Source organism: Ips typographus, linkage group LG7 (genome assembly GCF_016097725.1).
Source record: "Ips typographus isolate SLU linkage group LG7, UJ_Ityp_2.0, whole genome shotgun sequence".
Classification (NCBI taxonomy): Eukaryota; Metazoa; Arthropoda; class Insecta; order Coleoptera; family Curculionidae; genus Ips; species Ips typographus.
In genome coordinates this window covers 5345781-5360383 of record NC_138428.1, presented here as the reverse complement: position 1 = coordinate 5360383, position 14603 = coordinate 5345781, and the positions used below count along the sequence as shown (strand labels likewise).

Below are 14603 nucleotides of genomic sequence, written 5' to 3'. Positions count from 1 at the left end.
TATTATTGAATTTGCGTTGGTAAAAGCATTATGGTACCACTTACTACTAATTTACTCTAGTACACACCTTTTTTTTTATCAAAACTTGATATTAATAATTAGAAAAACAATAAAACATTTTACATTTTATAGTGAAGAAACTTTGACGCCCTCTTGTGGCCAAACGGTGTGATCAATCAATTCACGTGGGGATATTTTTGGAAAGCTTGAAATCCGCTCTATCTTTTGTTTTCTATGACATTTTGACGTAACTTGTCAAATAAGGGAGTAAACTATTCTAGAGTTTTTATTGTTTTATGTAAACCAAAAATATAACCGGTCCCATGCAAAAGGCCCTCTCAAGAAATTATCATAATAGCCATGTCAAAACGTGACTTTAAACAGTTCCATTGACATGTAAATCTAGATTTATAATGTTTTGTATAGTCAGAACCGTGTTTGTTAACATTTAAATGGCATTTACAGCAAAGTCTGAGTGGTTTTTACTGTTTTAAGTACACTTTTGGGGTATTGGGAGTGAGGGAAGCTTAGTTTAAGCTTGTTTAGGAGACCCTAAGTTGAGGGTTTTATCTGATGTATTTTACTCGGCATTTGTGGATAAACTTTGTAAGTAATAATGGAGAATGGGGGCTTAGAAAATCCGAAAAACAGACGACAACATTGCGCACTATTGCCAACATATTTTAAGGATTTAAATTTCCGTATCTATGCAATGTTATTGTCTAACTAAAGTTATAATAATCAGGGTATACATTATTATGTATAATAAACTAAATCACGCATTTTATTAGACTGTATAACATAAATAGTTAAAGGTCATAAAGAAGCCGATTTATCACTCGATAAAAATTTAGATAACAGACACCCAGACAAATATACTTGCCATAAAATGATTTCTTTGCTTCGAATTAATTATTTAACTTACAAAAATGTCTTTAGACAGTGACGTTGCAGAAAAACCGTAAGCTTGTCTTTATTGTAGATTTTTTCAGTTAAATTCATTACAATTCGCTTGTAGAACACCTCCGTCCACATGGAAACTATGGACGCAACGACGTTACGTTCTAACATTTTTAGTTTTTTGCGGTTACTTCAATATTTACGCCCTTCGGGTTAATATGAGCATTGGAATTGTGGCCATGACGCAAAACCAAGTGGAAACCCTTGAAAACGGAACTGAAATTAGCTTAGTAAGTCACAGAGTAATTAATCTAGTGAAACCCACTTGATTTGCTTTAGGGGGCGGAGTTTACGTGGGACAACATCCGTCAGGGTTACATTCTAAGTTCGTTTTTCTACGGTTACCTGACCACCCAACTACTAGGGGGCGTGTTAGGTAAAAAGTGGGGTGGTAAACTGATTTTTGGCGGAGGCGTGGCTTCCACAGCTTTCATCACTCTGCTCAGTCCGTGGTTGGCCGAGTGGAACTACTATGCGCTTGTATTGGCGCGCGTGCTGATGGGCGTGTTCGAGGGCGTCACTTTTGCCAGTTTGTACACGATCTGGGCTAAATGGATCCCGCCCTCAGAACGGAGCAGAGTTACCACCCAAGCGAATTCGGGCAGTTATACTGGTGCGGTGTTTTCTATGGTGTTTTTTGCTTATTTGACCGAAACGGCTGGATGGCGCAGTATTTTTTGGTTTTCCGGGAGCTTGGGTTTGTTGTGGTTTGCTGCGTGGGCTTGGTGCGTCGCGGAAACGCCAGAACAAGACTCCAAAATCACTACCCACGAATTAGCATACATTAAAAGCTCGTTGAAGTCGGTTAGCGTGGTTAATCGTAAAGGGCCATCGCCTTGGCGAGGTCTTTTGACCTCCAAAGCCGTTTGGGCTTTAAATGTAGCGCTATTTTGTGAAACGTGGGGCTTCTACACCCTACTCACCTTACTTCCCAAGTACTTTAAAGGTTTGTATGACAACCAATGGCCTAACTTTCCTTAAGATGTGTGTTGCGTTGTATAGATGTGTTTGAGTTTGATATATCCAAGTCAGGGGTGCTGTCGGCGCTTCCTTATGTTGCCTTAGCCATTATGATGCAAATTAGCGGCCAATTAGCTGACCGTATAATCATGCGGGGCTGGTTGACAGTCACACAAACAAGAAAAACTTTTATGCTGCTTGGGTTTCTGTCTCAGGCTGGATTTATGATGGGGGCAGCCTTTTGGGGCGCAGCCGCTGGAACTGTATTCTGCTTAGTGATGGCTGTAGGCCTTGGCTCATTTGCTATAGCCACAATAAGGTACCCCACATTATTTCTGAGTGAACTATAGTAGGATTTGATTTGTAATAGTGTGAATGCTTTGGATGTGGCACCTTTACACTCAGGTTTGGTGTTTGGTATAGCCAATACATGGGGCACAGTGCCAGGGATTTTAAGCCCCATTATAGCTGGCTATGTTATATCCACTGACAATCCGGTAGGGAATGCTAATAACATTCAAGTGAACTGAGAGTAATATTGCAAAGTTTCTCAGACTGTTGAGCAATGGAGGATAGTGTTTTACATCACAGCAAGCCTGTACCTGTTTGGAGCTGTGTTTTACCTGGTTTTTGCCACTGGGTTGCGCCAGCCCTGGGACTACCCCCCTCAGGAGCCACAATTACAAACCATTAACACAAACAAAATGCACAAAGATGTAAAAAACCAGAGTGTTGATTAAAACTAAAGAAAATTATACTCAAAACTTAACAAACAACATTTAATACCCTTAAACTGACAATTTTTTTTATCTTACAAACTAAAATTATGTGGAACTTCAGTACATTTCAAGGGAGGGGCAGAATAATACATCTTTTAAAGAGCCTCAATGTAAGAACGTCTGCGAGCGTAGGCCCCCAGGCAGGCTAAAAGTCCCACGGCGGTTAGTGTGAGGATGATCAGCAATGCCATCGTGTCCCCAGAGTCAAACATGGTGGTTTTGCAAGGGTCCAGCAGCTCAAATTGTGGATTTTTCTTTGTTTTTATCCTAGATTGATAAAAACGCATGTATTGTAACCTCACTTATTTGTTTATTTTCCAGATGTCATTTTCCTGTCTAGATTTGACATATAGACGCGTTATGATCTAAACATCACATGATGGTCACGTGGCTTTTCACTCATAACGAATTTGGACCCCAAATCACAAACCCAAAGAAAACGGTTTATATGTAATTATTAATTTTTTTAAACTAAGCATTTTGTACAAACTAATTTTAAGCTGGGTGTGGGGTTTTTTTCTAATATTTTGATAATTGACATTAAGACATAACCTCAAATTTTTACTTGTTAAGCTGTCAGTGTCAAATCACAACACATCATTATCAAGCATCATCAAAATAATCCTCCCAAACCAAACAAGTTTTCCGCAATTAAAATCTGCAATCGGTGAAAAGTGACTCATCCAACAGTTATATCGGTTCATCGGCGCTTATCTCACCGTCTAGAACCCGGTTACAGTTACAGCCGGTTGTTCGTCATTTACAAGTGTTGGGCCGCTCCCTCTTAACAAATTTGAGTCCTACAATGAGCGTATTAGGATTTACGGATATAGTGCAGGGCCCCCTCGCCCAATACCTCAAAACCTCGCAGCTGATAGGCGGCGATGTGGCGGAGCATTCCAAACTGGTGCGGGCCGCCTTTGACGCCCAGTTGAAGTACATTCAACTGGCCTCTGACTGCTCCAAACCCACGGACACGGAAATTGTTAATCTGCTGAAACCGACCAGCGACCAGATCAGCGCCATCCAAAGCTACAGGGAGAAACACCGTTCTTCCTCTTTGTTCAATCATTTGTCGGCCGTGAGTGAGAGTATTGCCGCTCTGGGATGGGTCGCCATCAGTCCAGCCCCAGCTCCATATGTGAAGGAGATGAACGATGCAGGACAGTTTTACACTAACAGAGTGTTGAAAGAGTGGAAAGAGAAGGACAAAAACCATGTTGAGTGGGTCAAAGCTTGGGTACAGACCCTTACAGGTTTGATGTTGTACTTTAAGTTGGGCTAAGTAAAGTGGGTTTTTTTGTAGATTTGCAGGCCTTTGTTAAACAGTATCACACTACCGGATTGGTTTGGTCTGGTAAGGGGGCTGCAAAGGCTGCCGGTGTACCTCCACCACCACCACCTGGATGTCCTCCACCTCCTCCAGTAGTAGACTTTGATGCTGCAGGTGATGCAGGTATTTGGTTTTTTTTCTTGTTGTTGTTTTTTCCATGTAGGGTTTGTACAGTAGTGACTATTATTGTCACTAGTTAGTTGACAATCTAAATTCAGTCACCAAAAGTTCAAACAAGTATTAAAGCTTCCTTTGGTAGAAAAATTAAAGTAGGAAATAAATTTGTTTATTGGTTCTTCTATTTCTCTGATTTTAATGGTTAAAATACATACACAGGTGTGGAAAATCCAAAACTTTATAATAATAAAATAAATGATAATTTATGTCATATTAGCATAGCTAAGTAGGTAAAAGTCTATATTGGAGGAGTTTAGATAAGCTGGTGACAACATGACAATGCTGCGGCAAAATTCATGGCAAACTTAGTTTTTTGACTAACCTTCCATCTTTGTCTCCTACATTAATATTAACAATGTTTCTTTCACCTATATAATATGGAGGCCATAAAAAATAACAAAGGTGGTTATGGAGGAAATGTGACGTCACAATGACGTAATTTGGTAAAACCATAATTTAACAAATCATCAAATTACGTCATAGTGACGTCAAATTTGTTCTGTAGGCTTCATTTTGAAATTTTTCTAAAAATGACAGTAAAACCATCATGGACCTTGTATTATCTCAGGTTTGGATCGTTCCGCGCTTTTTGCCGAAATCAATCGAGGTGAGGACATCACCAAGAGCCTGAAACGTGTCACACCCGAAATGCAGACGCACAAGAACACGGCTCTAAGGGAAGGTCCGGCGCCCTTCAAGCCGCCAGTGGCAAAAAAACCGGTTTCGGCCGTCAAACCTCAATCCGTCGACAAACCGCCCGTGTTTAGTCACGAGGGGAAAAAATGGTTGATTGAATACCAGAAAAACCGCACCGACTTGGTGGTGGAGAATGCCGAAATGAACAACGTGGTGTACTTGTACAAGTGCGAGGGCACCACCGTACAGGTGAAGGGAAAAATCAACTCGATCACGATGGATTCCTGCAAGAAAACCTCGATCGTTTTCGAAAATTTGGTGTCGTGCATGGAGTTTATCAACTGTCAGTCGGTGCAAATGCAGGTGCTCGGGAAAGTCCCCACCATTTCCATTGACAAGACTGACGGATGTCAAGTGTACCTCAGCAAGGACTCCTTGGACGTGGAAATTATCAGCTCCAAGAGTTCGGAAATGAACGTGTTGGTGCCGAAAGGGGACGATTACGTGGAACACGCGGTGCCGGAACAATTCCGCACCAAAATCACCTCCAAACACACCCTCCACACTGAGATTGTCGAGAACAAAGGCTAAAATCACTAGGGACTAGGTCCCTTAGGTAAGGCAATATTTGGTGTTTTTTGATACTTGGCTAGGAGATTTTTCACTTTTAGACTGTTTTCGTAAAAAGTATTATACTCACAACGACATTCCTATAATGTTTTTGCATTTATATTGTGAAGTTTTTACAACACAACTATGATTTTATTTGGTTGACATAAAATTGTGCAGATGCAATTGGCGCATTAGTGAGGTAAACGCCATTTGCCTCTGATGCCCCTTTAAATGTGTGTAATCCTTAGTCTCTATATGATTATCATCATCATCATCCTAATTAAGAAATTTAATAAAAACATCTCTAAGCTTCCACTGGTCACATTTATTGATGTATTATTACCTTTGATGGATAATTTATTTGGACCAACTAAAAAAAAGTCTTAAAACTTTTGAACAAATTTTATTAAATTAACATAACTTTACAATCTGACTGAGATTTTACAAATCAGCCCTCACTCCAAATCCTGGGCCTGGTGGTTCGCCTTTTAGCGACGTAGGCTCTCCTAAAGGCTCTGCGGCAAACCTTCCACTTCTAAAACACACTTTAAATAGCTTTGAAACTTATTGATTTGACACTCACCTGGGTCCAGGTTTGGGCTTTTTCCCGGCCTTCAAATCATTCAAAATCTCTTCAGTGTCTTGAACTGTCAGGTCTTCCTATATAATTAAGCAGTTTAACCTACAAATTTACTTAACTAAGTTGACTTACATAGTAGTCATCATTGATTTGAATCATTGGGGCATTGACACAAGCCCCCAAACACTCCACTTCTGATATGGTAAACTGCATGTCTTTGCTAGTCTCCCCCACCCCAAGGTTGAGGTTCTTTTTAACCGCCTCCAGGACCTCATTTGAGCCCCTAAGCCAGCAAGGGGTGGTGGTGCAAACTTGGACATGATACTTACCAGTAGGTTTCCTTAAAACATTACTTATAGTTGTCATCTTTCAATAATTAACAAAGCAACCTCATAAACATGGTGTAAAAAGTGGCTACTTCATACACTCTCATTCGGGGCAAACTCAGAATTTCAGCCACATGATGCATAGCGGAAATAGGCAACCAACCGTGTTGTCTCTGGGCTAAGTCCAGTAAGGGGATCATGGCCGCCCTTTTGTGCCCCTCAGGGTATATAGCCAGGATGGCATCTGCCCTCTGGAGCGCCACAAACTTTATTAAAACAAACCTTCAACAGAGTGCCACCCTACCTTTTTGTTTTCTGCCGTAAACTCAAAGGGAAGGTCCGGGTTGTCTTCGGGGCTGTCCCGGTGCACGAACAGCGAGTCGTGCTGAGTGGCCGCGGTGGTCTGCAGGGTGCGCACCCCCAAAGAACGTCTCTAAAAATAAGAGACAAATAAAGTTACATAAGACTGTTTCTAACCTGAATTTTTGAGTTAATATACATTACCAGGCCATTGCCAATCGTTCTTAATGTGGGCAGCATGTTTATTGTGGAGCCCTTTTGGTGCTACGCCTTACTTTAAGGATGTTCTGTGGTTTGCAAAGATAATTGAAAAAAGTTAAAAACACAGCTGATTGTCAGATGTCATTTGTTTGACAATGACATTGCCATTATTATTTGCTCTCTTTGTCTGTCACGTTTGTACAAAAGAGACCGAAAAAACTAGTTGTTTGGATAACCGGTAGGTGCGCCCGTGTTTTCATTTTTTACCGTACTTTGTTTTAAATTAAAAGTGCGGTTTTATTTATTTATTGTGCTCTTTTCGGACTTAAATAGCTGTGCAATTTTGCGGAAGCCTCAAGGGTATAGTTTCCGGCTAGCAGCATTCAAGGTAGGTCAATTAAAGTTCACACTTTCTGGTTAGTTGGGTTTGTACGTTTTGCCTTAAATATTGGGGATTTTCAATCCCCTCAGCAACCAACAGATTGCATTGAGTGCCTAAATGCACTTAAAACTAGTAAAATGCGTTTTCTGTGTGAAAATTTACTGAAAAAACTAGTTTTGAGAAAATTCAAGTTTGTTAACATTCGCAGTGGGCGCTGATTTTCAACATTTGACATTTGATACAGTGTTGCCATATTTGACTCATAAACTACATAACCTCATTTTTACTTGCCTGCCTGGAAAAAACCAAAACAATGAAATTTAACTGAAAACCATCTCAAACGGGTATGTTCAAGTCGTTCCTAACCCTCCTGAGGCCTTTCAAACCCTCTCGGCTTCCACGGTCAGGCGACATTTGTAAAAAATGCGTCAGAGAGTACAGCAATCCAAGTCCTGGGGAAGCTCACAGAAAGCGAATACGGTCCACCCTCTACTATTTCACAGCGTTCGGTGTAGTAACAGTAGGGATGAGCTACGCGGCAGTGCCTCTTTACCGAATGTTCTGTCAGGCGTACAGTTATGGAGGCACCACAGCCCAGGGTCATGACAGTAGTAAAGTTGAGTCAATGAAACCCGAACAGAGCAGGCCTATAAAGGTTAGGTTTAACGCCGACAAGGCTGCTAACATGCGGTGGAGTTTTAAGCCCCAACAAAATGAAATCACTGTAAGTACTCCAAACTACTTGAAAAAGGGAGTTAAAATTAGTATGTTGAAAGGTGTACCCCGGTGAGACTGCACTGGCATTTTACACTGCAATGAACCCTACTGATCACAGTGTGATTGGTATTAGTACTTACAATGTGATTCCTTTTGAAGCTGGACAGTATTTTAATAAAATTCAGTGTTTTTGCTTTGAAGAGCAAATTTTAAACCCCCACGAACAGGTTAGTGCAACTCCCCACATCCAGACTGTTTAAGTAACACAAAACTCTTGTAGGTTGACATGCCTGTATTTTTCTATATTGACCCTGAATTTGCGGAGGATCCCTACCTGGAAAACTGCAAGGAAATCACTCTGTCCTATACATTTTTTGAGGCAAAACCAGGTTTTAAAGTGCCCATGCCCCAGTTTGCTAGCAGGTAGCCATTGTTGTTATTATTTAAAACAAAAAATAGTTAAAGTATCTAGAATGCTTTATTTCACTTGTAAATTTCATAATGGGTGCTACTACTAAAAGTTGTTTAGTATTTGATTGTGGCTGTAATAGGGAAGGAGCGACGCAGTCCCATGCATTTCTCCCTATCAATAAATAGGGAGTTGCATTTGCTGTGTAGGTCTTCTTCTAGGCTGGCCCTAGTTTTGAGTAGTTGCTGGTGTTGTGCTTCTGCCTCTTGCAGTTTTCTGTGCAAGAACTCAATGCTGTCCTGCAGATCTCTCACCTCGTTTACTAGCCTAAATAAATTGTGGTTTTAGTTTTTTCTTGACATTTTGAAGGAATACTACCGGTCCTGAGCGGTATCTCTGCATAGTTCAATGTCTTTCCGATGGGTGCGGGCCTCCAGTCTAGTTTGAGCCACTTTCATTGGGGCGCTCTTATCAATTATAGCCTTCTTCAGCAGTTCTATATTCTTCTCCAGGTCGAAAATCTCTTGTTGCACCTACAGAGTCGTTTAAAACTGTCACGTGTATAAAAGTGTGTTTTTGATTACTTTGTGCAGGTGATTCTGCAATTTGCTCTTGGTTTCCAGTTCCTCGGCCGCCCTACGAGCTAGGGAGTTGTTGGTGTTACTCCAGGCGTCCCAAACCTAAAACCTCACTGTTAAATACGGTAAATTGTCAAAGTGGTGCAAATGACCTCTTGGGCACAGGTGTTGATTAAATTTTCGATATCGGAGCGCATTTGGGCGGAGTGTCCTCGTTCCGACTGGGAACGTTGCACTATACGGTTGCTGTGCTCCGCCCAAGTTTGGGTGGTGCTCACCCTGTAAACACAACCTTGTACCTCCCTCACTTGTTTTAACCGTTAAAGCAATACGTTGGATCAAACTTTTCCACCCCTCCGTAGTAGTTGATGCCTTTGGAGAAGTTGTTGAGCTGGTGGCACACATTATCGATACCTAGAGCGCCTTCCTTGCTAGTGACGTCACTCTCCAGTTCGTGCTGCGCTGCTCGGTTGTTGCGCAGTTGATCCCCAACCTTAGAAGCTAGACACTTAAGCTTAGCTTGTGCGTTGCGATAAGTCTCTATTTCCCTGAGGAGGCTTTGTTCAGGACTGTCGTGCACCAGCTCAATTCCGGTGCGCTTCTCCCGGTGGTAGAGACACTCCTGGGCAATGTGTAGCGGGGCCTCAATGTCGTTCACGGCCTTATCGATGGCCCTTTTAGCGTCTTGGAGTAAACTGGTCTCGGTGAGAAGCCTCTCCAACTCGGTTCGGACCTCGTTGCGCCAAAACGTGGTGTCTGTAATGCGCTCCCCCAACCGTCTCCCCGACTCCCGTTGTCCTTGCGCAGTCTTCTCGTCTGTTTGCCTATACATTTCCATGTAACCTCTCTTAGTGCAACCTTTACTCAGTACCTCATAACTCTAATAAAATCCCCGCGGAGCCTCTCCGAGTAGTTACGGTTAGTGTCCGCCTCGTTAAAGTTCTTTAAATTGCTCTGAGTCCACTCCAACGGTGTGTAACGAGTGTATAGCGCAGCCCTAGCTGCGTGCGCAGGGTTTCGTTCAAACCCCGTGACCAGGTTAGGGAATTTCAATGGTTCGGTAGCCATCCCGTAGGGCGTGTAACACGGGTCGATCAGTGAGTTGGTAGCATGCTGATTGGGTCTAAACATCATCCCTCTAGTTAAAATCGAGGGGTTAAGGAGGGGTGGGGCTTACAAGGGTGTCACCTCCACAGTTTCGTAGCCCATAGTGGGGCGCCAGGGGTGCGGCCTGGGCGTTTGGTAGTACTGGCCGGTACGCGCGGGCATTGGAGGCCCCGCCACTTGTTCCATGCAGGGCGTGGCCGCAACCGTACTCCATGGCTGCAATTGCTGTAAAACATGATTAAATTTTGATTTAAAAAAATAATTTCGGTTGGTTTCACCGAGTAGAGGACCGTCTCCGTTTGGGGCATTCTTCAGCTTCATTCAATGCATGACAACCCGACACACTGACAAATTTATCCACAATACCTGTTATCGACAGATTTGTGATGTATCGATATCGATATTGTACGCACATTTGTAGTTGGTAGGTGAAATGTCAATTGACAGTAAAAAATGGTAATGGACGCCATTAAAAAAAAAAAACAAAATGGTCGATGACAAGTGACATGTTTATTGTTTACGTTTGCAAATTTAGTAAGAATAAAATACCGATTTCTGCAGTACAAAAAGTGTTTTTTAGTGCCTAAGCATGTCTAGTGATGTGGCAAAGCCCCAAGGTGCCCCCCAACGTAAGTTTTTAAGACTTCTGTTTCAATATGCTTGAGTGCACTATTTAGATTGTCCCGGCACTCAAAGTGAAGGTGCGGGCAAAGCCTCCGCGTGCGCTGGTTGCCCCAATCAGCAAATCTGCGCCACAGGGCCTAAAGGCCCTGACCCTGGCATAGCCTTAGTGAAAGAAAGGTTAGGTTTTTCAGCCCCACTAACAGAGGCCTTCAATTTTTGTGTTTTAAAGGCTTGAGAGTGTAAAGCACAAAATCCTAATCCTGTCTGGTAAAGGAGGAGTGGGTAAAAGCACAGTGACAGCTTTGCTCAGCAGGGCTTTGGCTGCCAGCGACAGTGAAAGAAATGTAAGTGACTCACCCTGTTGTAGCGGCTTCTTCGTTCTTTCTCATGCCCAAAAATCATCCTTCTTGTTCCCTGTACACTGCTTTGTGCCACTGATAATCTGAAACTGGTTCAAACCTACCAGTCTGTACCAGGCTGTGTAACCCAAATACTCTTTAGAAATCAATACTTTACAGGTGGCTGTGCTAGATATAGACATTTGTGGACCATCCCAGCCTAGAGTATTGGGGGTAGCTGATGAGCAAGTGCACCAATCAGGTTCTGGATGGTCCCCTGTTGTAAGTAAAAGACACTGATATTAAAAGCCCCTAATCCTAATGCTGTATAATATAGTATGTGGATGATAATTTGTCAGTAATGTCAATCGGTTTTCTGCTGGCATCACCGGATGATGCAATAATCTGGAGAGGCCCCAAAAAGAATGGAATGATCAGACAGTTTCTAAGTGAGGTGGATTGGGGCCAACTAGACTACTTGTTAATGGACACTCCTCCCGGCACGTCAGATGAACACCTGTCAGCTGTCACATACTTGTCCCAGGCAGGGCTGACGGGGGCTGTGGTGGTAACAACCCCTCAGGAAGTGGCCCTGCTTGATGTGCGTAAAGAAATTGATTTTTGCCGTAAAACCGGTATTGAGGTGCTGGGGGTGGTTGAAAACATGGCAGGATTTGTGTGTCCCGGCTGTCAAAAGTCGTCGCAAATTTTCAAAGCCACCACGGGGGGCGCTAGTAAAATGTGTGACCAATTGGGGGTTACATTTCTGGGTAGTTTACCTCTGGACCCTAAAGTAGCTAAATGTTGTGATGAAGGCAGGAATTTTTTTGATGAATTACCTGATTCCCCAGTGGTTAAGTCAGTACAGGAAGTTGTCCAAAGTAAGTTAGTTTCAACTAGTTTATGGGCTAGTGAGTTGAGTTAATTTTTGTTATTGCAGAGCTAGTGGAACGGTGTTCCTAAATAACACTTGGTGATAATAAAGGACTTTTTATTTTAAGCTAATATCAAACAGTTTAAATCCAACTTTACACCTAATCACTTCAGCTAAAATGTAAAAGTTTTCTTGTGAGTGTTGCTCCATGAGGAGCCTGAGTTTCTGGTTGAGCAGCTTCAAGTACCTTTCTAGCTCTTCCCTAGCATCTCCAAGGCACCAAGCAATACTCATGTGGAATGAGGGGTTCTGGAAAAGCACTCTATCTACCAGAACCAGTTTCAAAAACAAACTCACCTCATAAAAAGTTTCCAAGTCATACTCCTTTAAACACTGATCCAAGGCAGTAACCATAGACACCAAACTGTCCCTGCCAGTCCTTGTTTCAATCCCTATAAAGGTCCTGGTTCTCTCCTCATTACAATACACCTGAACACCATCAAAAAGCAGGAAAAACCTAAACAAACTACTTAGAAAACTTACTCCCATTAAGAGTTATTTTACCTACTTTCTGTAGGGTTTCAGCTTCCCTCTCACTTCCTCTACAAAGCTGTTGATCCAGTGGTACTTTAGAACTACAGTTTTGGTTAAACTTATATGCAAATCTTCCGTAATTTTAATTCCTAAAGTATCAGGTAGAATTTCCTGCATGTAAGCGTAAAGCTCACTTAGGGCTGGGGTGGCTTCAACTAAATAACTTTTGTAACTCCAGCGGATGAGTTTCAAAGGCTACTTACAAGGAATGTAGATAAATGAGGCCCAGTTGCCTCGTTCATGTGCAAAACTCCGTATTCGGCCCTCGTGCAATTCCGGGTTGGTAATTTCTTCTTCAGTTTGTTTGCTGGTTATGAACTGGTGGGGTAGTGGCAACCTGATTGTTTGTAGTAGTAATGTAAATTGTCAGGGGTGGTGTGTTTGTAGGGTTTACCTGGGTTCTTTAAGGCTAATTTTAGTGTCAGAGTCGTCTTTGAAACACCTTTTAGTGGACACGCGAGGACCGGGCACGTCATCGTCCGAGGATTCGCCCCCGTAATCGTTTAGTAGTTGCAGGGCACTGTTGGAAGACATTTTTATGTTTGTTTACGTTTTTCAGACTTTGTAACCTCAAAAGTTTGCTAATTGACAGACGACATTTGACAGATAATTACGGCGTCAGCCATTTTGGTTTTTTATTCACATTACAACCTATACACTACACATAAACATAATATTAGGAGTTTTTGCCGCTAGGATCTTTGATTTGCTTAGTCTGATCACATGTGAATGATATGGTTATGGCAAAGCGTTCTCCTTCAGTAACCTGATTAAATAAAAGACTCGTAATTGCACGTATTTACATAGCAAGTCCACACTGACCCTTTCAACAAAATGGGGGTTTTCAGCCCCTGAAGTAAACATGGACAGTCGCGCCTTACGGGGCTCTACCGTCACGTTACTGCGCTTGTCCACATAGACAAACCGGCCTCCTTGATAGTCCTTGGAGTAGTCATTGAGGTACAACAGTGAGGTGTAGTGGAATGACTCATAAGTATGCTACAATTTGAGTTAAACTTCAAGTGAATGCAAGGTGATTGGTCAAACCTTGTCAATGTGGACATGCCAGTACTCGTCATGTACAGTTTTAGGCTCTTTTGAGGTTAGTCTGGAGAAAAATGTTGGGTGAGTTAGGTAGAGTTTGCTTGAGTCTAGGCCAAAGGCTTCAGCAATGGCCGACTGGATTTTTTCTCTGTAAATTCAGTATTACAACCAAAAAATCTAAAAAAAAGTGAAAATCTCAGTCATACCTCACCCCTTTATAGACACTCAAATCAGTTGGGGTGATAAAATCACTTTTGCTAGTTTTATAGAAGTTTATAAAGTTTTCTCCATAAGACAAGGCACCAGAGTGTAAGTCCATAATTGTGGCACCCCCACTAGACCCAGCCAAGGACATTCCTTCAAACAATCACCATATAAAGTACCTCACAAACTTAAATTAGGCCCTGTACCCCTTTTTGCAAGCCACAACAACACATCAGCCTCATAATCAGTCACCACTCTGTCACTAACAAATCGGCCACATTTTTTTGGTACACAACCACTGTATTGCTTAATTTCATCCAAGTAAGTGTTGTCACAGTCCACTTGGTGCCCCCTAGCGTCATATGTCAAAGTGTACTTGGCCAGAGAGGTCTCTTTAGACCCTTTCGAAAAATACCACACATATATGAGCACACCTATGATGATTACCACCCTACTAAATATGCGCTGACCATTAAATTTGGGCAGAGGGCCATACTTTCTGTAAATTCTTTCAATGATTGACTGAATCAGTTTTAAGGTAATAAACACTTACAATGTTGGGGCCCCTTTTGAAGGGGAACCTTCGGAAGGTTCCTGTTTACGGTGCCCCGTTTTACGGGATCGCACCTCTTTACTCATTGTTATGCCCTCCCCCTAAAGGGCTAAAAAATCAATAGGATCCGCCCTAAACCTGTAGAGAGGCCGAAAGACACTGAAAGTAGTAGGAAAAAGTAAGGTAGCTCCGTAAGAACACAATTAGTAGGAAAAGGCCTTTAAAATGTGATTTTCAAGTGGAAAAACTAAAATTTTCATGAAAACAGATTGAGGTTATGGATTTTTAAAAATGGCAATTTTCAAGTAAGTCACG

General features: G+C 42.2%; 8 protein-coding genes across 9 annotated transcripts; 4 read left to right on the top strand and 4 right to left on the bottom strand.

Annotated features, from left to right (window-relative positions):
• Positions 1-677: 677 nt before the first annotated feature.
• Positions 678-2713, top strand: LOC145732119 (sialin-like). The gene is made up of 6 exons (XM_081984192.1): positions 678-961; positions 1019-1190; positions 1240-1906; positions 1963-2239; positions 2291-2417; positions 2475-2713. The coding sequence occupies exons 1-6, from the start codon at positions 930-932 to the stop codon at positions 2658-2660; spliced, it is 1461 nt and encodes a 486-aa protein (XP_081840318.1). The 5' UTR covers positions 678-929; the 3' UTR covers positions 2661-2713.
• Positions 2714-3269: 556 nt separating this feature from the next.
• Positions 3270-5770, top strand: capt (adenylyl cyclase-associated protein 1). Its single transcript, XM_081984206.1, has 3 exons — positions 3270-3955; positions 4006-4155; positions 4778-5770. Exons 1-3 carry the CDS (start codon positions 3505-3507, stop codon positions 5434-5436), a joined length of 1260 nt encoding a protein of 419 aa, XP_081840332.1. The 5' UTR covers positions 3270-3504; the 3' UTR covers positions 5437-5770.
• Positions 5771-5844: 74 nt separating this feature from the next.
• On the bottom strand, positions 5845-7029 carry ND-24 (NADH dehydrogenase ubiquinone). The gene is made up of 6 exons (XM_081984265.1): positions 6868-7029; positions 6668-6796; positions 6427-6614; positions 6170-6377; positions 6041-6117; positions 5845-5992 (listed from the first exon to the last, which is right to left on the bottom strand). The coding sequence occupies exons 1-6, from the start codon at positions 6901-6903 to the stop codon at positions 5899-5901; spliced, it is 732 nt and encodes a 243-aa protein (XP_081840391.1). The 5' UTR covers positions 6904-7029; the 3' UTR covers positions 5845-5898.
• Positions 7030-7491: 462 nt separating this feature from the next.
• Positions 7492-8440, top strand: Cox11 (Cytochrome c oxidase copper chaperone COX11). The gene is made up of 3 exons (XM_081984269.1): positions 7492-7970; positions 8023-8190; positions 8244-8440. Exons 1-3 carry the CDS (start codon positions 7593-7595, stop codon positions 8388-8390), a joined length of 693 nt encoding a protein of 230 aa, XP_081840395.1. The 5' UTR covers positions 7492-7592; the 3' UTR covers positions 8391-8440.
• Positions 8423-10495, bottom strand: LOC145732117 (tektin-3-like). The gene is made up of 8 exons (XM_081984189.1): positions 10336-10495; positions 10128-10282; positions 9822-10073; positions 9283-9774; positions 9103-9229; positions 8957-9052; positions 8751-8905; positions 8423-8699 (listed from the first exon to the last, which is right to left on the bottom strand). Exons 1-8 carry the CDS (start codon positions 10363-10365, stop codon positions 8489-8491), a joined length of 1518 nt encoding a protein of 505 aa, XP_081840315.1. The 5' UTR covers positions 10366-10495; the 3' UTR covers positions 8423-8488.
• A 28-nt stretch (positions 10496-10523) lies between these two features.
• Positions 10524-12024, top strand: Nubp1 (NUBP iron-sulfur cluster assembly factor 1). 2 transcript variants are annotated; one of them, XM_081984236.1, is made up of 6 exons: positions 10524-10686; positions 10735-10858; positions 10911-11025; positions 11200-11301; positions 11357-11900; positions 11960-12024. In XM_081984236.1, the coding sequence occupies exons 1-6, from the start codon at positions 10647-10649 to the stop codon at positions 11980-11982; spliced, it is 948 nt and encodes a 315-aa protein (XP_081840362.1). In that variant the 5' UTR covers positions 10524-10646; the 3' UTR covers positions 11983-12024. The 2 variants fall into 2 exon arrangements, with proteins under 2 accessions (XP_081840362.1, XP_081840363.1); XM_081984237.1 differs by having other exon boundaries at positions 10537-10674.
• Positions 11994-13045, bottom strand: LOC145732162 (U6 snRNA phosphodiesterase 1). Its single transcript, XM_081984261.1, has 5 exons — positions 12882-13045; positions 12691-12824; positions 12462-12642; positions 12251-12410; positions 11994-12202 (listed from the first exon to the last, which is right to left on the bottom strand). Exons 1-5 carry the CDS (start codon positions 13019-13021, stop codon positions 12011-12013), a joined length of 807 nt encoding a protein of 268 aa, XP_081840387.1. The 5' UTR covers positions 13022-13045; the 3' UTR covers positions 11994-12010.
• Positions 13046-13085: 40 nt separating this feature from the next.
• LOC145732152 (2-oxoglutarate and iron-dependent oxygenase domain-containing protein 3-like) lies at positions 13086-14535 on the bottom strand. Its single transcript, XM_081984240.1, has 6 exons — positions 14289-14535; positions 13942-14234; positions 13738-13888; positions 13535-13679; positions 13310-13486; positions 13086-13253 (listed from the first exon to the last, which is right to left on the bottom strand). The coding sequence occupies exons 1-6, from the start codon at positions 14372-14374 to the stop codon at positions 13164-13166; spliced, it is 942 nt and encodes a 313-aa protein (XP_081840366.1). The 5' UTR covers positions 14375-14535; the 3' UTR covers positions 13086-13163.
• Between the last annotated feature and the right edge of the window lie 68 nt (positions 14536-14603).

What these genes read in the sequence shown, in the direction of transcription:
- Nubp1 (XM_081984236.1), top strand. Translation starts at nt 10,647, where the DNA reads ATGTCTAGTGATGTGGCAAAGCCCCAAGGTGCCCCCCAAC. An exon ending in GCCCCAAGGTGCCCCCCAAC is followed by an intron (nt 10,687 to 10,734) that starts GTAAGTTTTTAA and finishes TGCACTATTTAG; the next exon opens with ATTGTCCCGGCACTCAAAGT. An exon ending in AGTACAGGAAGTTGTCCAAA is followed by an intron (nt 11,901 to 11,959) that starts GTAAGTTAGTTT and finishes TTGTTATTGCAG; the next exon opens with AGCTAGTGGAACGGTGTTCC.
- LOC145732119 (XM_081984192.1), top strand. Translation starts at nt 930, where the DNA reads ATGTCTTTAGACAGTGACGTTGCAGAAAAACC. An exon ending in AGTGACGTTGCAGAAAAACC is followed by an intron (nt 962 to 1,018) that starts GTAAGCTTGTCT and finishes ATTCGCTTGTAG; the next exon opens with AACACCTCCGTCCACATGGA. An exon ending in TTTGCTATAGCCACAATAAG is followed by an intron (nt 2,240 to 2,290) that starts GTACCCCACATT and finishes GATTTGTAATAG; the next exon opens with TGTGAATGCTTTGGATGTGG.
- LOC145732117 (XM_081984189.1), bottom strand. Translation starts at nt 10,365, where the DNA reads ATGCCCCAAACGGAGACGGTCCTCTACTCG. An exon ending in TCAACACCTGTGCCCAAGAG is followed by an intron (nt 9,053 to 9,102) that starts GTCATTTGCACC and finishes GTGAGGTTTTAG; the next exon opens with GTTTGGGACGCCTGGAGTAA. An exon ending in AGAGATACCGCTCAGGACCG is followed by an intron (nt 8,700 to 8,750) that starts GTAGTATTCCTT and finishes CAATTTATTTAG; the next exon opens with GCTAGTAAACGAGGTGAGAG.
- Cox11 (XM_081984269.1), top strand. Translation starts at nt 7,593, where the DNA reads ATGTTCAAGTCGTTCCTAACCCTCCTGAGGCCTTTCAAACCCTCTCGG. An exon ending in CCCAACAAAATGAAATCACT is followed by an intron (nt 7,971 to 8,022) that starts GTAAGTACTCCA and finishes GTATGTTGAAAG; the next exon opens with GTGTACCCCGGTGAGACTGC. An exon ending in TTTTAAACCCCCACGAACAG is followed by an intron (nt 8,191 to 8,243) that starts GTTAGTGCAACT and finishes AAACTCTTGTAG; the next exon opens with GTTGACATGCCTGTATTTTT.
- capt (XM_081984206.1), top strand. Translation starts at nt 3,505, where the DNA reads ATGAGCGTATTAGGATTTACGGATATAGTGCAGGGCCCCCTCGCCCAA. An exon ending in TTGGGTACAGACCCTTACAG is followed by an intron (nt 3,956 to 4,005) that starts GTTTGATGTTGT and finishes GTTTTTTTGTAG; the next exon opens with ATTTGCAGGCCTTTGTTAAA. An exon ending in TGATGCTGCAGGTGATGCAG is followed by an intron (nt 4,156 to 4,777) that starts GTATTTGGTTTT and finishes GTATTATCTCAG; the next exon opens with GTTTGGATCGTTCCGCGCTT.
- ND-24 (XM_081984265.1), bottom strand. Translation starts at nt 6,903, where the DNA reads ATGCTGCCCACATTAAGAACGATTGGCAATGGCCTG. An exon ending in TTACGGCAGAAAACAAAAAG is followed by an intron (nt 6,615 to 6,667) that starts GTAGGGTGGCAC and finishes GTGGCGCTCCAG; the next exon opens with AGGGCAGATGCCATCCTGGC. An exon ending in TTTTACACCATGTTTATGAG is followed by an intron (nt 6,378 to 6,426) that starts GTTGCTTTGTTA and finishes TAATGTTTTAAG; the next exon opens with GAAACCTACTGGTAAGTATC.
- LOC145732152 (XM_081984240.1), bottom strand. Translation starts at nt 14,374, where the DNA reads ATGAGTAAAGAGGTGCGATCCCGTAAAACGGGGCACCGTAAACAGGAA. An exon ending in AGTGTCTATAAAGGGGTGAG is followed by an intron (nt 13,680 to 13,737) that starts GTATGACTGAGA and finishes CTGAATTTACAG; the next exon opens with AGAAAAAATCCAGTCGGCCA. An exon ending in GGCATGTCCACATTGACAAG is followed by an intron (nt 13,487 to 13,534) that starts GTTTGACCAATC and finishes CTCAAATTGTAG; the next exon opens with CATACTTATGAGTCATTCCA.
- LOC145732162 (XM_081984261.1), bottom strand. Translation starts at nt 13,021, where the DNA reads ATGTCTTCCAACAGTGCCCTGCAACTACTAAACGATTACGGGGGCGAA. An exon ending in AAGCTGAAACCCTACAGAAA is followed by an intron (nt 12,411 to 12,461) that starts GTAGGTAAAATA and finishes TAGTTTGTTTAG; the next exon opens with GTTTTTCCTGCTTTTTGATG. An exon ending in ACTTGGAAACTTTTTATGAG is followed by an intron (nt 12,203 to 12,250) that starts GTGAGTTTGTTT and finishes GTGCTTTTCCAG; the next exon opens with AACCCCTCATTCCACATGAG.